This window comes from Scylla paramamosain, unplaced genomic scaffold (assembly GCF_035594125.1).
Source record: "Scylla paramamosain isolate STU-SP2022 unplaced genomic scaffold, ASM3559412v1 Contig14, whole genome shotgun sequence".
Taxonomy (NCBI): domain Eukaryota; kingdom Metazoa; phylum Arthropoda; class Malacostraca; order Decapoda; family Portunidae; genus Scylla; species Scylla paramamosain.
The window spans coordinates 146012-166526 of NW_026973679.1; the positions used below are offsets into that span (position 1 = coordinate 146012).

Genomic DNA, 20515 nt, shown 5'->3' on the forward strand with positions numbered 1-20515 from the left:
AGTAACAATTATTATATGTATTCTACATAATTTTCAGTTAAAAGAATTTAGTACACTTTAAAATGAAAGGGGACTAAACTGATATGTACAGTAAACCCTCAATATAACAAATCTCTGTTTACCAAATTTCAGGTATAACAACCCCTTTAAGCCTGCTCCCTGCTTCCTCCTGCCCCCCCCCCCTCTCTCTCTCTCTCTCTCTCTCTCTCTCTCTCTCTCTCTCTCTCTCCACACACACACACACACACACACACACACACACACACACACACATATATATATATATATATATATATATATATATATATATATATATATATTGAATTTTCACCTTTAGCGACCCACCTCGCCCCACATGTTTGTTATATTGAGGGTTACTGTAATTTACAATAATTGAAAGAATAATCCAGGCTCTTTGGGCCAAAAGATTGACATCTGGCAACTCTGAAAACTCCCCATTAGTTAAATTAGATTAGGAAAAAAAATCTCCAAATATGGGAAACCACAAATACTGAACTGCAAATATGTAGGGCATCACTGTACTCTTGAATGCTGAGCTTTGTTCCATATTTAAGCCTCTGATTCATACATGAATATTAATAGAATAATACTTTTCCTTAAACTTCTTGATCTCAAGGGGTATTTTTCTTTCATAATCCTTCCAATTAACATTCTCTACTTCCAATGGCATATTTCCCCATTTCATATCCTTAGCACTGCTCTTTTATAAATCCTTCATTCTGTCTCCTAGAACTATTTCACAACCTACTACTGCTGGTACACTCATCCTATAAGTTAGGTGTTGAAGCTAGGGAGTTTCACACACAGGCACACCCTGGGGACTGAACCCAGGACCTTCTGCTTGCTGGGTGGCTATGCTATCCACTGGATCATGGTACACTCTGGTAACAACTCACACACAGGCCACATCACATGCACTGACTGGGAGATTGTGTGCCCTGCAGATCCTCCTCACTGGAGCTATTAAGTCTCACCAGAAAAGCAAGGACTGCCTGGGGATCAAACATGGGATATTCTACCTGCTGGGCACCTATGCTACCTGTTACACGTACAGTATCTTCTGGTGACAACTAACACAATATGTATACTAATATCATACATCTATGTCTTTTTCTCTCAAGAACCATTTCATTTTCTTTCTGATATTCACCTTCAGTTTCCATTTCACACAAATACATAATATAAAATTCATCTACCATTCTCTGAGGTTACCTTACACTCTATGCAGACAACAATGTCATCTGCTAACAAACACATTATCACAATCCTATTCTAAATGGTTCAAGATTTCTACCACTTTAGCTTTTATTTCCCTCATTCATACAACTATAAATAAGTATACTAAACAAACATGAAACATCACCCAATACCTATCCCACTTCCACTCTCATTAAAGCCTCCCTCCACTCACATATGTGTTTACCTAACTATGAAATGCCTTCATTCCCTCCAACAACAACAACAGCAGTGTCTCTTGAAATGCAGGTAAAAGCACTGGCAACAAGTAATCTAGGACATCATTTAGTCCAAAGAAAATTATGTAAGTGAAAATAGAAAAGTTAAAGAGGAAGTGATGATAACTTTTTTTTTGTCTTCTTTAGAAATGTTACACAAGTTGGATTCCCAACATCAGAGTAATAATTCATACTGGGCAAACAGGAACTTCAAAGTTAGCATCTGAAAGATGAGATTTTTTTTTTTTTTGGGGGGGGATGAGATAAGTAAATAAATAAACACATAACAAAATATACAATATCTTCTTATGATCTCAAATACAGGTGATCCTATAGATGTGTAATGCTCAACTATTTTTTTAGATCTTTAAAAATCAATAGCTCAAAACCCACTTAATTGTTTGTGGCAAGATGATATATTATATCCTACTCATACCATTACTAATACATACTTCATAGAGCAATATGCATCCACTACTTATTTAATGTTGCACAGGTACATCCTGTTTTTTTATCTAAATGTTTTCAATAGTGATAGGTATCTAGTATCTTACATAAAAAATTGAAGGAGGAGGCAGTATACACCTGCTGAAATGGTAATTACTCCAAGGAAGGTCTCGTAAGCACTGGCATAGGTGGGTGCTGTGGATGCTTCTGATTCAGCTGTGTCCTCCTTGAATGTTTCTCTTTGTGTCTCACAAAACAAAGGGAAGCAATCACAGCCTGACCTCTAAATATAATTCTCTTCCTTCACATAACACTATACATGCACTCAAAGCCTGTAAATCTTTCATTCAAAATTTAAAAAATAAAAATAATTCAAATAATACAGTCAGCCTCAGATTCCCTTTCTGGAAAGGGGGATTAATGTCTTTCTGGGGATTAATGTCCCCAGGTCAGACTGCTCTTCTAGTACCAAGTCAAAGTGTCTTGACAATGCCTCAATTTTTTCTACACTTCATCATTTACAGCATTAGATCTAATTTTCAATTTGTGAAACAACCTCTCTTCATCTCCTTTTCTTAACTGAAACACATGTCTGAGGAAATTCTGTTCCCTCCAAGTTTCTTTACCTTCACTTTCAATCCAAAGCTGGATGTTGCATCTATGTGCTATGGACTGGAATTTCATCAACACTGTACTATGAGTCAGGTATGCTACATGAATTCATACTCTATTACCTGGCTTTCCAATCCAGTTTTGGAAGAACATGGAAATAAAAACTATTGCTCGAACTGCATTGAAGTTCCATGGCAGAACAAATGGAATCTTTTCCTTATTTACTTCCATTTTTTTCTAGAGTTATTGGTATATTTATAATTCAGCTATTACTAATAATAATTAAGCAATCTGACTGAATGCATGAAAAGCATAAAATTTTGAAGAGGGGGCTATAAAGAATGAAAAAACAAAGAGATGCTGCTCTATTATCATGCTCTGTCTACTGTAATGGCATGCATGGAAATACAGCAGCATTTGATTTTAGCACTTAACCATTCCAACCATAAGCTGAGCTGAAAAATATTAAGATTTAAGAATACAATAAAAAAATTAACAAATTTCAAATACTGACAAAATTAATTGTTGATCATGTAATAGTGATAAAGTAATGCCTTATCATGACTAATTCAAAAAATAAACAATTTAATTAAAATAATCAAATTTTCATGATAATATAATTTATATTTCTGAAAAACCATGCAGCTGAAACATATTCTATAAATATAAACAATTCCACTTTAATATATCAACAAATAAAACAAATAATTCTCATTATGAAATTGTATTCATAATTCAACAAGTTAGGCTAAGATGAGTATGTTTCCTTGTAACTTTAAAGGTCACATATATGTAAAAGTTTTACATATTTTCTGACACTTCTATGATTGATCTCCTGACTACTTCTGATTTTACTGATAGATTAATATGAACAAGTAAATTATGCACAAAAGCATAAAAAGGAGAGCATAGAGAGGACAAGGACAGCAATGTGAGCAAGCAGAAACCATCATTAAAAAAAATAATAATAAATAAATACTAATAATAGTAATAAATAAATAAATATAATGTGAGAGGTGAAGAAATGGTCAAAATTTTCAGCATGAGATGGCAAGAGAGTCTGCAGATACATGACTTGACACAGTATCATATCACAAATAACAATTAATGTGTGAGGACCAGAAGGAAGGAGGAGCAAGCATGCGACAATGGTTTCTATATATATATATATATATATATATATATATATATATATATATATATATATATATATATATATATATATATATATATATATATATATATATATATATATATATATATATATATGTATGTATGTATGTATGTATGTATGTATGTATGTATATATATATATATATATATATATATATATATATATATATATATATATATATATATATATATATATATATACTCGTATATATATACAGTAAAATCCCTCTTATCCGGCATCAACGGGACTGCTGACATGCCAGATACTTGAATATTGCCGGATACTTGAATAGAAGTGAAATTATGTCCACAATCACCACCCTACACTTATGCATCTTACCATAACAAAGATCAGCTGATCTGATCAGTTGCTTAAGTGTAAGCACAACACACTTCCTCTTTTCTACAACTTTAGACATGATGAAGGTGTCAGGCAATAAACAGTGCACACGCGGGACTGAGTCACTGAGTAAACACAGTGCAGTGGGCCATGGGTGGCGGGAAGCAGTGCGCCCTGGTGGTGAGGGGACAAAGTATGCCTCGCACGGGAATTTTAATTGATTTTATAAGTACACATTGACTTTTTATTGATTTTAGGGCTCTGGGAAAAATGTGCCGGATACTTGAAGCTGCCGGATACTCGAATGCCGGATGTGAGGGGTTTTACTGTATATATATATATATATATATATATATATATATATATATATATATATATATATATATATATATATATCACTTGTTATTTGAAGCTGTGAAAGAAAAGGGAGTACATTATGGCCACATGGCCACACCACCACACTCAAACTGCAGACACCACAAAACTTCACATAACAAAACTGGAATAACCCTACTATGATGAAGCCAAACTCCAGACAGACAACACAACAAATAGCAGAGTCATGCACTCACTCAAAGCTGGACTATAACAGCTTCTGGACTCCACTCAAAATATTCTAATTGTAAGAGATCAACTTTTGGCACTAAACCCTACCCCTAAAGACCTGCCACAATATTACACACACACACACACACACACAAAAAAAAAAAAAAAAAAAAAAAAAAAAAAAAAAAAAATCCATATGGCAAACTGGCTTTAGCTGGAACTTCAACCTCTAGTGGGGCATACCAGAAGAGTGGTGATATGTCTGTCTTGGTCAGGAGTATGGAGCAGAAAGGGACAATGTATGGTTCATATCACATGAACTGAGCCTGGTTCTGAGATTTCCAATGCCCTCTGTGCTAAATCAGCTGACTGTATGCAATTTGAATGAGGGAAAAAAATGTTCATTCCAAATTTTTACTTGTCATGCCCATTACAAAAAATCTTCCTGTCTTCAGTTTATTGATGAGCTTTACCCTCACAAATCTCTTTTTGGATGGATTGGTTCCATCTATTAAACTGAATTAGCTTGAATATGTACTAACTTTTATTAGAGATCACCATTACAATGTACAACTGAAGCTTGTTGTAAAGCCTGCCTTACTCTTTTTGCATCAACTTTCTCCATATGTGTCACATCATGGATGAAATTAAATAAAAGACTTTTTGTGAATGAGAGAAAAGTATTACTGAGGTCAGCCTGGTTGCCATTTCTGTAAAAAGGCTGTTTGAATTAAAATGTGCACTAACATTGAGGATCCCAACAATCAGATGATAATCAATATGCCATCTCTGGAACTGTAAAATGATTGTCTTTTCCAGTTTAACCTCCATACTCCACACCATCAGTATGAATGGGAATTTTCCTCCATTGTACCATACTAAAACTTTATCATTCATAACAGAATGTTTTGTTTTGGAAGTGTCTGCTTTGGGTTGGTCTTGCCATTTGTAGCATGCAGATGCTGCTTCATGAACTAATGCCTGGAAGTCCAGGTTGCTGCCACTACTTAATTCATGTTATCAGTTGAGATCACATCCAAAAATTATGATCAGATGATTCTGCTTAATGCATCTGCACCATACACTTAATTTTCTGTCAAATTATATCAGTGGTGATTAATGAACATAGAAAGAGTTTGCTTTTACATATTCATAAATGAAGGTGTGTCTTATAGGTTTATACATTTTATATATCATAAAAGCAGCAATTAGTCATACTGTATAAGTCATGTAAAAGACTACCTTCCTCTCAAGACAAGTTAAAAGAAAAATGTCTCTCAGCACCAAGAGGTGTGAAAGGAACATATTCCAAAGGATTTTCTTTCATACAAGAATTTTGGCTATGATTCAATTAAGTGCAGCACTAATGAAACAACATGTATTGCAATGAGTAAAAAATAAATGCTAGATTTTTTTTAGCAACAAAAATTACTTATTGGAAAAAAAAAATATTTGTGTTGTTTGATGCTTAACTAATGTCTTAATAAATTTCAATAAATAATACTATTTATCTTCTTGATGATGTTTATATCTAGAGATCAAAGAATTTTGCAGCCAATATATGTGAATATCATCCAACAGAATGTAGCATTACCTGACACTGCCTCAATGTAGTCCACTGTATACCCGTCCAGCTGCATCATCTCCGTGGGTTCGCTTTTCTTCTCTCTGTAGCTACACATGGCAAATGTGTACTGGGACACTTGTACTAAACAAAAATACCGTTTCTTCCACTTTTTCCAGCAACTCTTCCCTAGAGCATACAGATGGCTGTCGAGTGAGATTTTAATAAAATTTAACCTTGTGTATAGAAAAAAATGGATGAATTTCATGACACTCATTATGCAGCTTGCAATACAAGTATTTAATAATATATCAATAAAAATACATACAAGATTCAATAGCCATACAATAATGATGATAATGTAAACACTTACCCACAATGTTTTAAGTTTTGTGGTTTATCCATTCTGACAGCAATCTTAATTCTAAGATTATTTTCAGGTGAATTTTTTGGAACTTGCATCTTGTACCATTCAGGTACCTGCAATGATAATGACATCCTTATATTTATGTTCATACTCTTTAATGTAAATAAAATGCCACTATGTTACAATGTTTTGTGCCTATACTTTTATATAGTTCCTGATATCATACATCAAAATCTAACTAAAATTATCTTGAGAACTATAGGGAACTATTCTTCTCAGTTTTAAAGGTTACTGAGTGTAAGACAAGAGAGACAGCTGTGGAATTTGAAAAAGAAGCTGAATAATTGTTGGTATTTCTAGGAGGTAAAATTTGATCTTTATTACAAACTGATATATAAGTTCTTGTATGCAGCCTTTGAATGTCGATTATTGTGTCATGAATAATTCAGCCTCTAATTTATCCATTATATTTCTGTTGGCATGGTGTCTGTGCCTTTTATCACATTCTGATGGTCTTTCAAAGAATTTTATGATTAGAAATTACACTTCTGAAGTGGATCAGTAATAACAATTGTCTGAGAAACAGGAGAACAGATTGAAAGCAGATGCAAGTGTCAAAACTCCTGAACCTGTTTTTATCACATGTACATACATTTACTTGGTGTTAAGTTGGAACCAGTAACCTGTTCAAAAAACCTGCTTTCACAGTGTTCATCTATTGCATTGGAATCAGATAATGATAAGACATGTTTCATGGTCAGAGTGGTGGATGGCAACAGTGCCAGCCTGGTTGCAAATCAGTGAAATTTGAAAATGATATGACAAAATTATTTTTGTAATCTCAGTTAACAGGAAGCTTCAAAGACTCCTATGGTATTATGTACTGTAGTGTCCTTTGTTAAATCATAAATGATCATGTAGATGGTGCCAAATTGAGATTTCTTATCTGCATTGTTAAATAGTATTGACTACAATAGCATCAGGCACATATTTAGGTGTCAGCTTAACTTACAATCTTGATTTTAATTTGTGGAGACAAACAGGACTTCTCAAAGGATGTGATTAGAATCTATCCATCATTAAGAACTAATTGAAATGAGATATATGTTTAAGTTGGGTTTCAAGCAAAGAATCCATAAAGGAATGGCCCCAGTCATGTGGTGTAGATCACACTGTATGCTCTAAAACATTCATGCATACTGTTATAATCCAGCGATTTTTTTTTTTTTCTTTTTGAAGATACCAATGATTGGAGAATTATTTTGATTTCAGATAATCAGTGTTACCAAAATATGTTAATCATATAAATTATTTGGATCAGGACATTAATGCAATAGGTGCAATATGTAGCACCTGAGCTTTTAGTTTAGGAAACTAGAAAAGTACAAACATTGATCTATGAACATGGCAGGAGGAGGCAGTAGACACCTGCCGAAACGATAATTACTCCCAGTGAGGTCTAAAGCACTGTTCAGGGAGTGCTGTGAACTTATCATTAAACTCAGCTGTGACCTCACTGAACGTTTCCCTTTGTGTCTCACAACACAAGGGGGCAGTCACAGCCTGCCCTCTAAAGACAACTCTCTTCCTCCACACAAAACTACAAGCACCTAATAACACACACAACCTTCACTCAAAAATTTCAAAATCATCATGCCGATTCCTACACCAGCCTCGGAGTCCCTCGGAGTCGGAGTCTAAGATCTAATTTTCAATCTGTAGAACACCACCTCTCCTCTTCTAAACCTCATCTTCTTTTCCTCACTGAAACTCAGATGTCTGAGGCAACTGACAGTAGCCCCTTTTCTGTTCCCTCCTACTTTCTCTATCCTCATTTTTTATCCAAAGCTGGATGCTGCGTTTATGTGCGCAATGACTTAACCTGCTCTCGTGCCCACGCTCTTGAATCTCCTGAGTTTTCCACCATCTGGCTACGACTACAGAGTCACTCTCATACTAAATTTATCTGTGCTGTATACCTCTCACCTAACTCCTCTGATTATAAGAAATTCTTTGACTACTTAACTTCCAAAGTGGAACACATTCTGACCCTCTTCCCTTTTGCAGAGATCTCCATTCTTGAAGACTTCAATGTTCACCACCAGCTTTGGCTTTCCTCTCCCTTCACTGACCATCCTGGTGAACTAGCCTACAACTTTGCTATCCTCCATGACCTAGAGCAATTGGTGCAACACCCTACTCGTATTCCTGACCGTCTTGGAGATACGCCCAACATTCTTGACCTTTTCCTGACCTCTAATCCTTCTGCTTATGCTGTCACCCTTTCTTCTCTGTTGGGCTCCTCTGATCACAATCTCATATCTATATCTTGTCCTATTGCTCCAATCCCTCCTCAGCATCCCCCTAAGCGAAGGTGCCTCTGGCGTTTTGCCTCTGCTAGTTGGGGGGACCTGAGGAGGTATTTTGCTGATTTTCCTTGGAATGACTACTGCTTCCGTGTCAGAGACCCGTCTTTGTGTGCTGAGCGCATAACAGAGGTGATAGTGTCTGGCATGGAGGCATACATTCCTCATTCTTTTTCTCGTCCTAAACCTTCTAAACCTTGGTTTAACACAGCTTGTTCTCGTGCTATACATGATAGAGAGGTGGCCCACAAAAGGTACTTAAGCCTTCCATCACCTGAATCTCATGCACTTTATATTTATGCCTGGAACCATGCCAAGTCTGTTCTCCAACTAGCCAAAAACTCCTTCATTAACAGAAAATGTCAAAACCTTTCAAGATCTAACTCCCCTTGTGATTTCTGGCATCTAGCCAAAAATATCTCCAATAACTTTGCTTCTTCTTCTTTCCCTCCTCTATTTCAACCAGATGGCACCACTGCTATCACATCTATTTCTAAAGCTGAACTCTTCGCTCAAACCTTTGCTAAAAACTCTACCTTGGACTATTCTGGGCTTGTTCCTCCTCCTCCACCCTCTAACTACTTCATGCCACGTAATAAAATTCTTCGCAATGATGTTTTCCATGCCCTTGCTGGCCTAAACCTTCGGAAGGCTCATGGACCTGATGGGGTCCCTCCTATTGTTCTCCAAAACTGTGCCTCTGTGCTTGCACCTTGCCTGGTCAAACTCTTTCAGCTCTGTCTGTCAACATCTAACTTTCCTTCTTGCTGGAAGTTTGCCTACATTCAACCTGTTCCTAAAAAGGGTGACCGTTCTAATCCCTCAAACTACCGTCCTATTGCTTTAATTTCCTGCCTATCTAAAGTTTTTGAATCTATCCTCAACAGGAAGATTCTTAAACATCTATCACTTCACAACCTTCTATCTGATCGCCAGTATGGCTTCTGTCAAGGCCGCTCTACTGGTGATCTTCTGGCTTTCCTTACTGAGTCTTGGTCATCCTCTTTTAAAGATTTTGGTGAAACTTTTGCTGTTACCTTGGACATATCAAAAGCTTTTGATAGACTCTGGCACAAAGCTTTGATTTCCAAACTACCCTCCTATGGTTTCTATCCTTCTCTCTGTAACTTCATCTCAAGTTTCCTTTCTGACCGTTCTATTGCTGCTGTGGTAGACGGTCACTGTTCTTCTCCTAAATCTATTAACAGTGGTGTTCCTCAGGGTTCTGTCCTGTCACCCACTCTCTTCTTATTATTCATTAATGATCTTCTAAACCAAACTTCTTGTCCTATCCACTCCTACGCTCATGATACCACCCTGCCCTTTTCCATGTCTTTTCATAGACATCCAACCCTTCAGGAGGTAAACATATCACACAGGGAAGCCACAGAACGCTTGACTTCTAATCTTTCTAAAATTTCTCATTGGGGCAGAGCAAACTTGGTATTGTTCAATGCCTCAAAAACTCAATTCCTGCATCTATCAACTCGACACAACCTTCCAGACAACTATCCCCTCTTCTTCAATGACACTCAACTGTCCCCCTCTTCTACACTGAACATCCTCGGTCTGTCCTTTACTTATAATCTGAACTGGAAACTTCACATCTCATCTCTAGCTAAAACAGCTTCTATGAAGTTAGGTGTTCTGAGACATCTCCGCCAGTTTTTCTCATCCCCCCAGCTGCTCTGTACAAGGGCCTTATCTGTCCATGTATGGAGTATGCTTCACATGTCTGGGGGGGGGGGGGGGGTTCCACTCATACTGCTCTTCTAGACAGGGTGGAATCAAAAGCTTTTCGTCTCATCAACTCCTCTCCTCTAACTGACTGTCTTCAGCCTCTCTCTCATCACCGCAATGTTGCATATCTAGCTGTCTTCTACCGCTATTTTCATGCTAACTGCTCTTCTGATGTTGCTAACTGCATGCCTCCCCTCCTTCCGCGGCCTCACTGCACAAGACTTTCTTCTTTCTCTCACCCCTATTCTGTCCACCTCTCTAACGCAAGAGTTAACCAGTATTCTCAGTCATTCATCCCTTTCTCTGATAAACTCTAGAACTCCCTGCCTACTTCTGTATTTCCACCTTCCTATGACTTGAATTCCTTCAAGAGGGAGGTTTCAAGATATTTATTCATCAATTTTTGACCACTGCTTTGACCCTTTTATGGGACTGGCATTTCAGTGGGCATTTTTTTATTAAATTTTTGTTGCCCTTGGCCAGTGTCCTTCCTACATAAAAAAAAAAAAACATACAATTTATAAGTTTTCAAGGCTATGAATAAAATTATTTTATCCTTTGTCCTAATGTACAATTGCAAAATTCATACTTATAAATGAAAATTTCAAAATATTTATCTAAAAGCAATGAAATGTGCATTCAAAGAAAAAATATTAAATTTTAGTAATGTTTTTAAAGAACATAACTCACTTGTATGAAGACCAATAATAAAGTTATGGCAAGTATGAATATTTACAAAGAGAAATTTTCAATAAAATTTCTTAACTGACCTTGGATGACATGGCTGTGGGATGTAGAACAACCTTGCCTAGTTCCTTATCATCTAGGGAAAGCATAGATGCTGATTCTGTATACAGCTTTACTTTGACACCAGGTAGTGGATGTGTTGTTGTGAAATCCCCTTGTGTGTCCCACCTGCAAAAAGACAGAACATTAATGACTAATCTTTGCTTAAATAATTCTCTGTGATCAAATAATCAAACATGAATGCTAAACTATGAACTGAAAATCTAGATGTGGTGCATTGATTGGAGAATGGGGTATACCACTAGAAGAATAAGAATAGGGATAGAGCAGCAACCATATGTGCTAAAAGAGGGAAGTTCACATTACTAAAGAGTTGGATCCAAACAAAAGATGATCCACAGATATACCTGGATAAGAGAGTAGACATGGGACAAAGATGATAGATTATGGAGATTTCATCAGAACACCAAAAAAGGCATGCCAGATGCCAGGGTAATTATAACCACAATGAAAATTCAGATCATTATGATGAGATAAAAATTAGCATATGTGAAAAAAATAAATTAACAACAATCAGAAACCAGAGAGAGAGAGAGAGAGAGAGAGAGAGAGAGAGAGAGAGAGAGAGAGAGAGAGAGACTAGTGATGAAGGAATAAAACCTGAAAAAAAAAAGTTACTAAAGATTTGTGTCACATGGAGAATTTTAAGATGAAAATCTGGGGGTGCATTTAGGATATCTTCAATAAAACTATAGTACTAACATTGATCAAGCAAATAAACACTGAGACCGAAAGACATGAGAACAAAAGAGCACAAATGGATAGGCATCATGATGAAACAGAGGCCCATTCAAGTAAAAGAATGTGGCAGATATGACAATGTAGGGTTATAAAACACAATACAGTACAGTACTTTTGTTTGCCTTGGAAGGATAAGATCAGCATTTTACATCATAAACCAGAACTTAGCTAAATATGAATCATTAAAGCTATATAAATACAGATTTATAGGGATAATACCTCAACTGGTTTTGCCTATTCCTTCCTCTCTAAGTACAAACAAATATGTGTGATGTGAGGGTCAAGAAATTACATTACTGTAATTCATACATTAGTAAGCTTGTTACTGATGTTGAAGATAATGTTGCTGGTAATTTTCAAGCCCAAAAACTCTAGTCTTACATCATTATATTTGTTTTGATACTTTAGTCAAATATGGCATGTGATGTTTTAAGTGGTTTTCAAACTAGAAAACTATAGTTTTGCATTTGAAGCCTTACACCATCAATTAGTTGGTTTATGATGATCAAATTTGATTGGGTAAGAGAAAGCATTATAGCAAATATATATAAATATATTAAATATATAGCAAATAAATATAACAAATATAGCACTTGAACATTTATATCATTGTTAGTTGTTGTACAGGTGATCTTTAGCGTTATTTCAAAGATAGAAAATTCAAGCTGAAAATGTCGAATCTGAAGCCTTAAGTCTGTATTTTTGTTAATCATAATCAACTAGGATCAGGTTAACTGCCTTTGCAAGACACTCATGCATTCATAAGATCATTAGTTGTCATGAAGATTTTTTTTTTTTATTATTCTATGATAATGAACTGTGATCAGGCCAACTAGTGTTCTAGTGAAACACTCACATGAAACTTCCTAAGCCAAGCTTTCTATCATCTCAGCAGCAAACTGAATAGCAAAATGAGCTTTAGTACTAACATTCTTGTCAAGGAGACTGGATACCCATCAGAAAGTAAATAACACAATTGACTAATGAGGAAATGTGGGATATAATGAATACAAACAGAAAATGGAAAGAAAGTTGTTATGTAGTGACTGGGAGTACAAAGGTCTCCAAATGATCTTGGGATCTGATGATCATCATTATCCTGATGTCCAAAGTGCAATAATTTGTCCTGGTAACAGGTACAGTTCTCGGCTAAGAACCAAAGATTTATCCTGCCTTTTGATAAATTTTTCACTGTTTCTATTGAGCATTCACAAAGGGAGCATTACAGTTACAAAGAATAAAAGCATTTTTGTATGATGTTAATGCACACATGAAGAAGAAAACAAAAATGGATAAGTTTTAGGATACCAGAGTGAGACAAGAGCTGCTAAGCATGGTCTTATCTCAAAGAAATGCTAAGCCATTACTAAGCATCTGTTATAAAATGTCTCAAACCCGCCAGATCTGCTGAGTGCGACTTTGCCCTGCCTTAGCAGATGACAAGATTTAAGCCACCACCAGAGGTAGCTCAAGCTGGCTAAGACAGTGCTCAGACAACAACAACTAATATGGCTGACAGAATTGGGTCCATGTACAAGCAATTGTACTTAAGTCCAAGTCCAAGTACCTGGATATTTTTCAAGTACAAGTACAGTCACTTTACTACATACTTGAGTCCAAGACCACAATAATTCCAGTCACAGATTCGTAAAGCACGAAAGGTAGTAGTGTTCATACATACACATTAATGAGTACACTGTTAAAAGTGGGATTCACTATTGAAAAGTAAATGGAAATTCTACCTTTATTCTATTTTAGGATGACAGTAATAAACATATTCACACTTGTTGAGTAATGTGGTGCTGTACTGGCCCTGTCTACTGTAGCATGTTACCCATTGAGAAAATACTATTTAATTATGTTCCTTTATCATATATTACACTACAATATCATAGTACTCAATGTACATATTTAACCAATATTATCATCACAAAGTTCACTGGAATCTATATACAGTATATAACTTTTGATTCAGTGCAATATACTTGTTTGTACTGAATGTACTTGGTATTTCCAAGTACTTTGTATCTAAGTACAAGTAAAAGTAACATTGAATTTTTAAACTCCAAGTACAGATACATGATTATCTTTACTTAAGTCCAAGTCCAAGTCCAAGTAAAAGTACATGCACTTGTACCCAACCCTGATGGCTGAATGTCAACAAATATGAAGACAACATCCAAGGACCTTTTGTGAATGAAAGAATGTTCTCAAAAGTATGATGATGCTGACCTTATCAAGAGATGCAGACTGAATCATGAAGGAATAGTTTTTGTGATGGATTTACTGAGAGGGAACTACAAAGTCGTACTGATTGCAACCATGCTAGCAGTCACCCCAGAAATGGCCACTCTCAGATATTTGGGAACTTGAAAAATGCAGTTGTGCAATGGTGATTACTTTGAACTGTCAGAGTCTACAATTACCAGGGTTAAATGCCAAACTCTGAATGCTTTAGCTACTCTAAACATCGTTACCCAATTCATGGAATTTTCCAACAGACCCAGCAGAAATTTAAAGCAAGCAAAATTCATGGCTATTGCAAATTTCCCAGGAATAGTTGAGATAATAGATGGGACTTATGTAAAAATTGTTACCTCTTGTGAGTATGAAAATGAGTTTGTGAACAGAAAGAACTATCACAGTGTCAATGTTCAAATTGTATTTGATGCAAATTATATGATCCTTGATATTAATACTAACTTTCATGGGTCTGTTCATGATGCAAGGATTTTGAATATGAGTGAATTAGTCTTGCCAGAGTAAGGGAGCATGTGAGACTGGGATTTGTTTTGATTACTGGGAGATGCATTAAGCTTGTCTCAAAAGTTCACTGACATTAATCATAACCAAGTAGAAAATACTGATATTTATAGATATACCATTATTTACTGTTGTATGATCTATTTATGGTATATTCATGTAGAAATAAGGTACTTTTGTTATTTGCTGTTTTGTCTTCATGCTTTCCATAAATCTGTTTGGACTTTGCCTTTCCTTAACTGAGTCATGGCTCAACAAGACTCAACCTATTGTACAAATAAGTCTTAGCCAGAATGGCTCAGCTAAGTACACTCTAAGTCAAAATTTAAGAAATGTTAAGTTTTTCCTATAAATACCAGCCAAGGATCTCAATGGTACCAGTCATATATAGTAAATAAATAAGAGGAAAAAGAAAACAATAAAGACTAAAAATATTGCAAGGACAAAGTATAAGGAATGGAGCAAGAAGAAACTCTTTTGGTTACCTCTCTTATGAATTTTTCATGAAGCAAACATCAAAATAAATTATCAAACCAAATAATTGTCATGAAAAAAAAAAAAAAAAAAAAAAAAAAAAAATAATAAAAATGAATAATACCTTACTAAGGTTCTAAATTTTACCGTGAAAGTAGCAAATCAAATACATACATATAATCTGTAAGTGATCATTCAGTACTTGATGAAAAATTAGGATGCAATATATGGTTCCCCTGCAAAATTATTACTACCAATATTGTTTCAAGTATTTTTATATCTTACAGAATACTTACAATAAATTATTGCACCATTAATAATTATCAATCTGACAAAGACTTTTGTCTTACCTCCTGAGAAAAACAATTTAAAAGAGTGAAAGTAAGGTTAAAGATACATATCTCTTCTACATTACCTACATAGTTAATACATAAAGTACAATGTTCTTTTTAAAAATAATTTCAATTAGTGCCTGGCAAACATACTTGGGATTTCAGTTGTTACTTGTAGTATGATCAACAACTTATTGTCTTCTATTTGCTGCAATGGGATTCTTAATCTTATTTCTCACAATATGTTTCAAGCAAATTTATTTTACACTATTTCACAGTAAATGCAGTGCAGCTTCTACATTATTACACAACAACAAAACTAGTTCAATGAAGCACAAGTTTAGTTATCTAACTCCTAGAAAAAAGAATACCTATGCTCTTTGTCTGTGCTGTCTAACTCCAGTAATGAATATAAAACCTCAAGAATTTACATTAAAAAAGGAAAAAGAACTGCAATGATGCTGTACCAAGTTTAGATCAATTCCATCTGACTTATCAGTAGTCATTATGCCACAATCAGAGTCATGTACACTTTATGTTTGGTGGTACACTTTTATCAGTGTGATCTCAATTTCATAAAGTACTACCAAGGTACTCTCAAAAGCTGGAAAATAAACAGGAACTGATTGCACAAAGGAGAAATGCCTGTGGCATTATGTGTAGAATCTATGAACTATAGTGCTATGTGTTTTTTTTTTCTGTGTTTAACTACTTTTTTGCTATTTTTTCAATGTTAAAGTTTCACTTTGGAATGTAGTAGTACCTCAACTTACAAGTTTTTCAAGATATGAGCTATCACTTGAACAATTATTTGCTTTGAGTTGTGATCCAAAATCCAATATACGAGTGAACCTCAGCTATGCCACCGCTAGCTGGCACAGTGAGCAGCACCACATCGTTCACTTCAATTGTTTTCATATATTTGTTATTTATAAATGCATTTTCTTATAGTAAACCCTCAATACAATGAACACATGAGAGAGAGAGAGAGAGAGAGAGAGAGAGAGAGAGAGAGAGAGAGAGAGAGAGAGAGAGAGAGAGAGAGAGAGAGAGAGAGAGAGAGAGAGAGAGAATCATTGGCCATTGTCAAGGTCACTCACTGGCTGTCACACAGCCACAATTCATCTCTCAAACATGCAGTTGACTGTGTCAGCCAACCCTCCTGCATTTTAAGAACTAAGATGTTCATAAAATAAAGCAAGCATTCAATAATTTTGAAATATGCTGTAATTTGCAAAGTCTTATAAAATAAAATGAGTGTTTGATAGGGGTTATTACACAAGAAATTTGGTAAAGAGGTTTATTATATCAACAGTTTACTGTCATGTTTTTATATGAGAAAAAAAAAAGTGTTTTTTAGGGCCTGGAATGGATTAATAACATTTCAGTTAATTTCAATGGCAAAAGTTTACTTGACATATGAGCAAATTGAATTACAAGCTCTGTCAGGGAACAAATTAAACTCATAAGTCAAGGTACCACTGCATTTACACTTAAGTGACAGATATGAAGGAACAGGAAGTTTGTATCAAATACTACTTCAAACTTAGCAAATGTTGCAAAAAATTTACACAATTCTTAAAAAAGAAATTTTGTTATGATACTTTGGGCCATATGCAGATTATCACTGATTTAATCAGTTAAACTTTAACCACCATACTGCTGAAAATATTGCAAAATTATTCTTGAAGAGTGTAGGTAATTTATATGTAACATCTGCAACATTAAGGTGCTGTCATGCAGAACCTGGCAGTTCATTTTGTCAGATGAACTTAACATGAAACAGATTGCTGTAACATTTATACTATCGATGTTATATAACAACCATAACCAATATTGGCTGGAGGTCTACACAAGACTAGTGAGAATTCAAAAGCAATCAGAAATCATCCAGATTCCTTTTTCAAACTTATACCAGGCCACCTGGTATTATTTATTTGTAAAGATTCTCAGGTTTAATGGAGTATTTCACTAATTTCCTTGAGTCTATATGTATGTCATTATTTTCTATCAAACTAATCTTTCTTTAAGTTTAATGTTTCTGTCCAAACAGGCATAAAAATAGTTTAGGTTCTTCCCTACACTCATCAACTATTTTCTCCTGAAATCTCTTTTTTACCTTCATTCTTTCCTTCTCACCTTCAGATATTCATTCCTTGCTAGTTTAAATGCAACTCTGTAATAAGCCTTAATCACTGCTGATAAAGATGTTAAGAGATTATATTGATGATGATGATGATGATGATGACACGAGATCAAAATAGATAATGATTATGTGATGAGCAGCAGAATCATCATCATCATTATCATCATTACCTCTGATATTCAGCTCCGATCACACAACCCTGGTCCACACAAATGATGGACATGGGAAAAATATCCAGGACATACTGTGCAAACAAATTCTATACTAGTGCCACAGCACACTCCCATCTATAACTGTTGTCCTGCCTCACTCATTCCTCTTTCACTTCTTTCCTTTCCAGACTAAATGGACCTCTTTCCTTCATTTGAACCTCTCAGTCAACTCATTTATATACACAAATCTTTCTTTCACCTCCATTCATGATCATTCCCTATTCATATTTCTTACTGAAATCACGCCAAGCCTGTTCTCCGACTAGCCAAAACTTCTTCGTCAATAGAAAATCTCAGCCTTTCTACATCTAATTTCCCTCATGACACCATTGCCATCTCATCTATCTCTAAAGCTGAACTCTGCTAAAACTTTTGCTGAAAATGCAATGCTAGATTATTCAGGTCTTGTTCCCCCCTCTCTATCCTTCAGCTATTTCATGTCTCTCACTAAGACCTTTCCTAATGATGCTTTTTGTGCTCTTGTTGGCCTTAATTCTCAGAAGGCTTATGGATCTGATAGGATCCTTCCTATCATTCTCCAAATTGTGCCTGCTTGCTTGTACCTTACCTGGTACAAGCAACTCTGTTTCTCAACATCAACCTTTCCTTTCTGTTGGAAGTTTGCCTACATTCAGCCTCTTCCTAAAAAGGGTGACCGCTCTAATCCTGCAAACTACTGCCTTATTGATTTAATTTGCTGCCTTTCTAAATTTTTTTATCTATTCACAACAGAAAGATTCTTAAACATTTATCACTTCACAACCTGATATCTGATTGCCAATATGGATTCTGTCATGGCCACTCTACTGGTGATCTTTTGGCTTTCCTTACTAAGTCTTAGTCATCCACTTTCAGGGATTTTGGTGAAATTTTTGCGGTTGCCTTAGATGTAACAAAAGTATTTGACAGAGTCTGGTACAAAGCTACAATCTCCAAACTACCCTCCTACAGCTTCTATCCTTCTCTCTGTAACTTCATCTCAAGTTTCCTTTCTGACACCACTGTGTGAAGTCACCTTGTTAAGGTGGTGAGGCTTGAAGCATGGTCAGTACCACCTTCTTTAATGACTCACCTGTCACTGGATGGTTTTGTATCTGTCAGCTCTGTGGACTCAGAGCTCCCCTTTGGCACCATATGACTGCCATGTTGCTGAGTATTCCCTTTCCTTTAATCAATGAAAATCCTTTCTGACAATTCTACTGCTGCTGTGGTAGATAGTTACTCTTCTTATAAGCTTATTAATGGTGGTGTTCCTCAGGGTTTTGTCCTGTCAGCCACTTTCTATTAATCATTAATGTTAAGTCAAACTTACTGTCTTATCCACTCCTACACTGATGATACCACTTGGCACTTTTCCATGGCTTCTTTGATCTTTCTTAATTTTTTTTATCAAGGCAGAACAAACTTGGTGTTGTTAAGTACCTCAAACACTCAATTCCTATGTCTATGAACTCAAACTCAACACAAGCTTCCAGAGAAGTATACCCTCTTCTTTAATGACACTCAACAGTCTTCTTCTACAGTGATCATCCTCAGTCTGTTATTTACAAATAATCTAAATTGGAAACTTCACATCTCATCTCTTGCTAAAACAACTTCTATGAAGTTAGGTATTCTGAGTGATCTGCCCATTTTTCTCACTCTCCTGGCTGCTAACTCTTACCTGCCCAAGTATGGTGTACACTTCACATATGTTTAAGGGAGGGTTCCACTCATAGTACTTTTTTGAACAGGATGGAATGTCTTATCAACTCCTCTCCTCTAACTAACTGTCTTCAGCCTTTCTCTTTCTTTGCCACAATGTTATGTATCTTGCTACCTTCTACCACTATTTTCATGTCGACTGCTCTTTTGATTTTGTTGACTGCATACCTCCCCTCCTCCCATGGCCTTGTTGCACAAGACTTTCTGTTTTCTCTCACCCATATTCTGTTTCTGTATCTTCCCATTCCTATGACTTGAATTCTTTCAAGACCAATGTTTCAAGACACTTCTCTTCCAATTTTAGATAATCCTTTTGAATATTTCCCTTAGGGACTGGCATGTCAGTGGCCTTTTTTCTTAATTTTCTGAATCCCTTGGCCACTCTTATATAAAAAAATAAGTATATAATAAATAAATAAATAAATAAATAAATAATAAAAGGCACAAGTTGTGTACCATGAGTGTTCTGTTGTGTCCACTCTTTAGATAAATTTCTTACTGTTTCAAAACTTGCAGCATCACAAAACAGGCATTAAAAGAAAAAAATAAAAGATTTACAGTGAGCACAGTATTAAACATCAGCAGCACCACCCTTTTGTTTAACGTCCTTATTACAATAAAGAAAATAAAAAATAAAGGAAAAATGTATACACATAAATAAACCATACTAAAAATTTTAAGACTTCTATGCAAATATAAGATGTGG

At 35.5% G+C, this 20515-nt stretch overlaps 1 protein-coding gene across 1 annotated transcript in view; it reads right to left on the minus strand.

Moving 5' to 3' along the window:
- Positions 1-20515, minus strand: part of LOC135097205 (calcium-dependent secretion activator-like) — a 151902-nt gene that overhangs the window by 33574 nt on the left and 97813 nt on the right. The window contains 3 exon segments of the mRNA XM_063998981.1: positions 6188-6363; positions 6531-6637; positions 11401-11545. Of these exon segments, the coding sequence (XP_063855051.1) occupies positions 6188-6363; positions 6531-6637; positions 11401-11545 (428 nt within the window).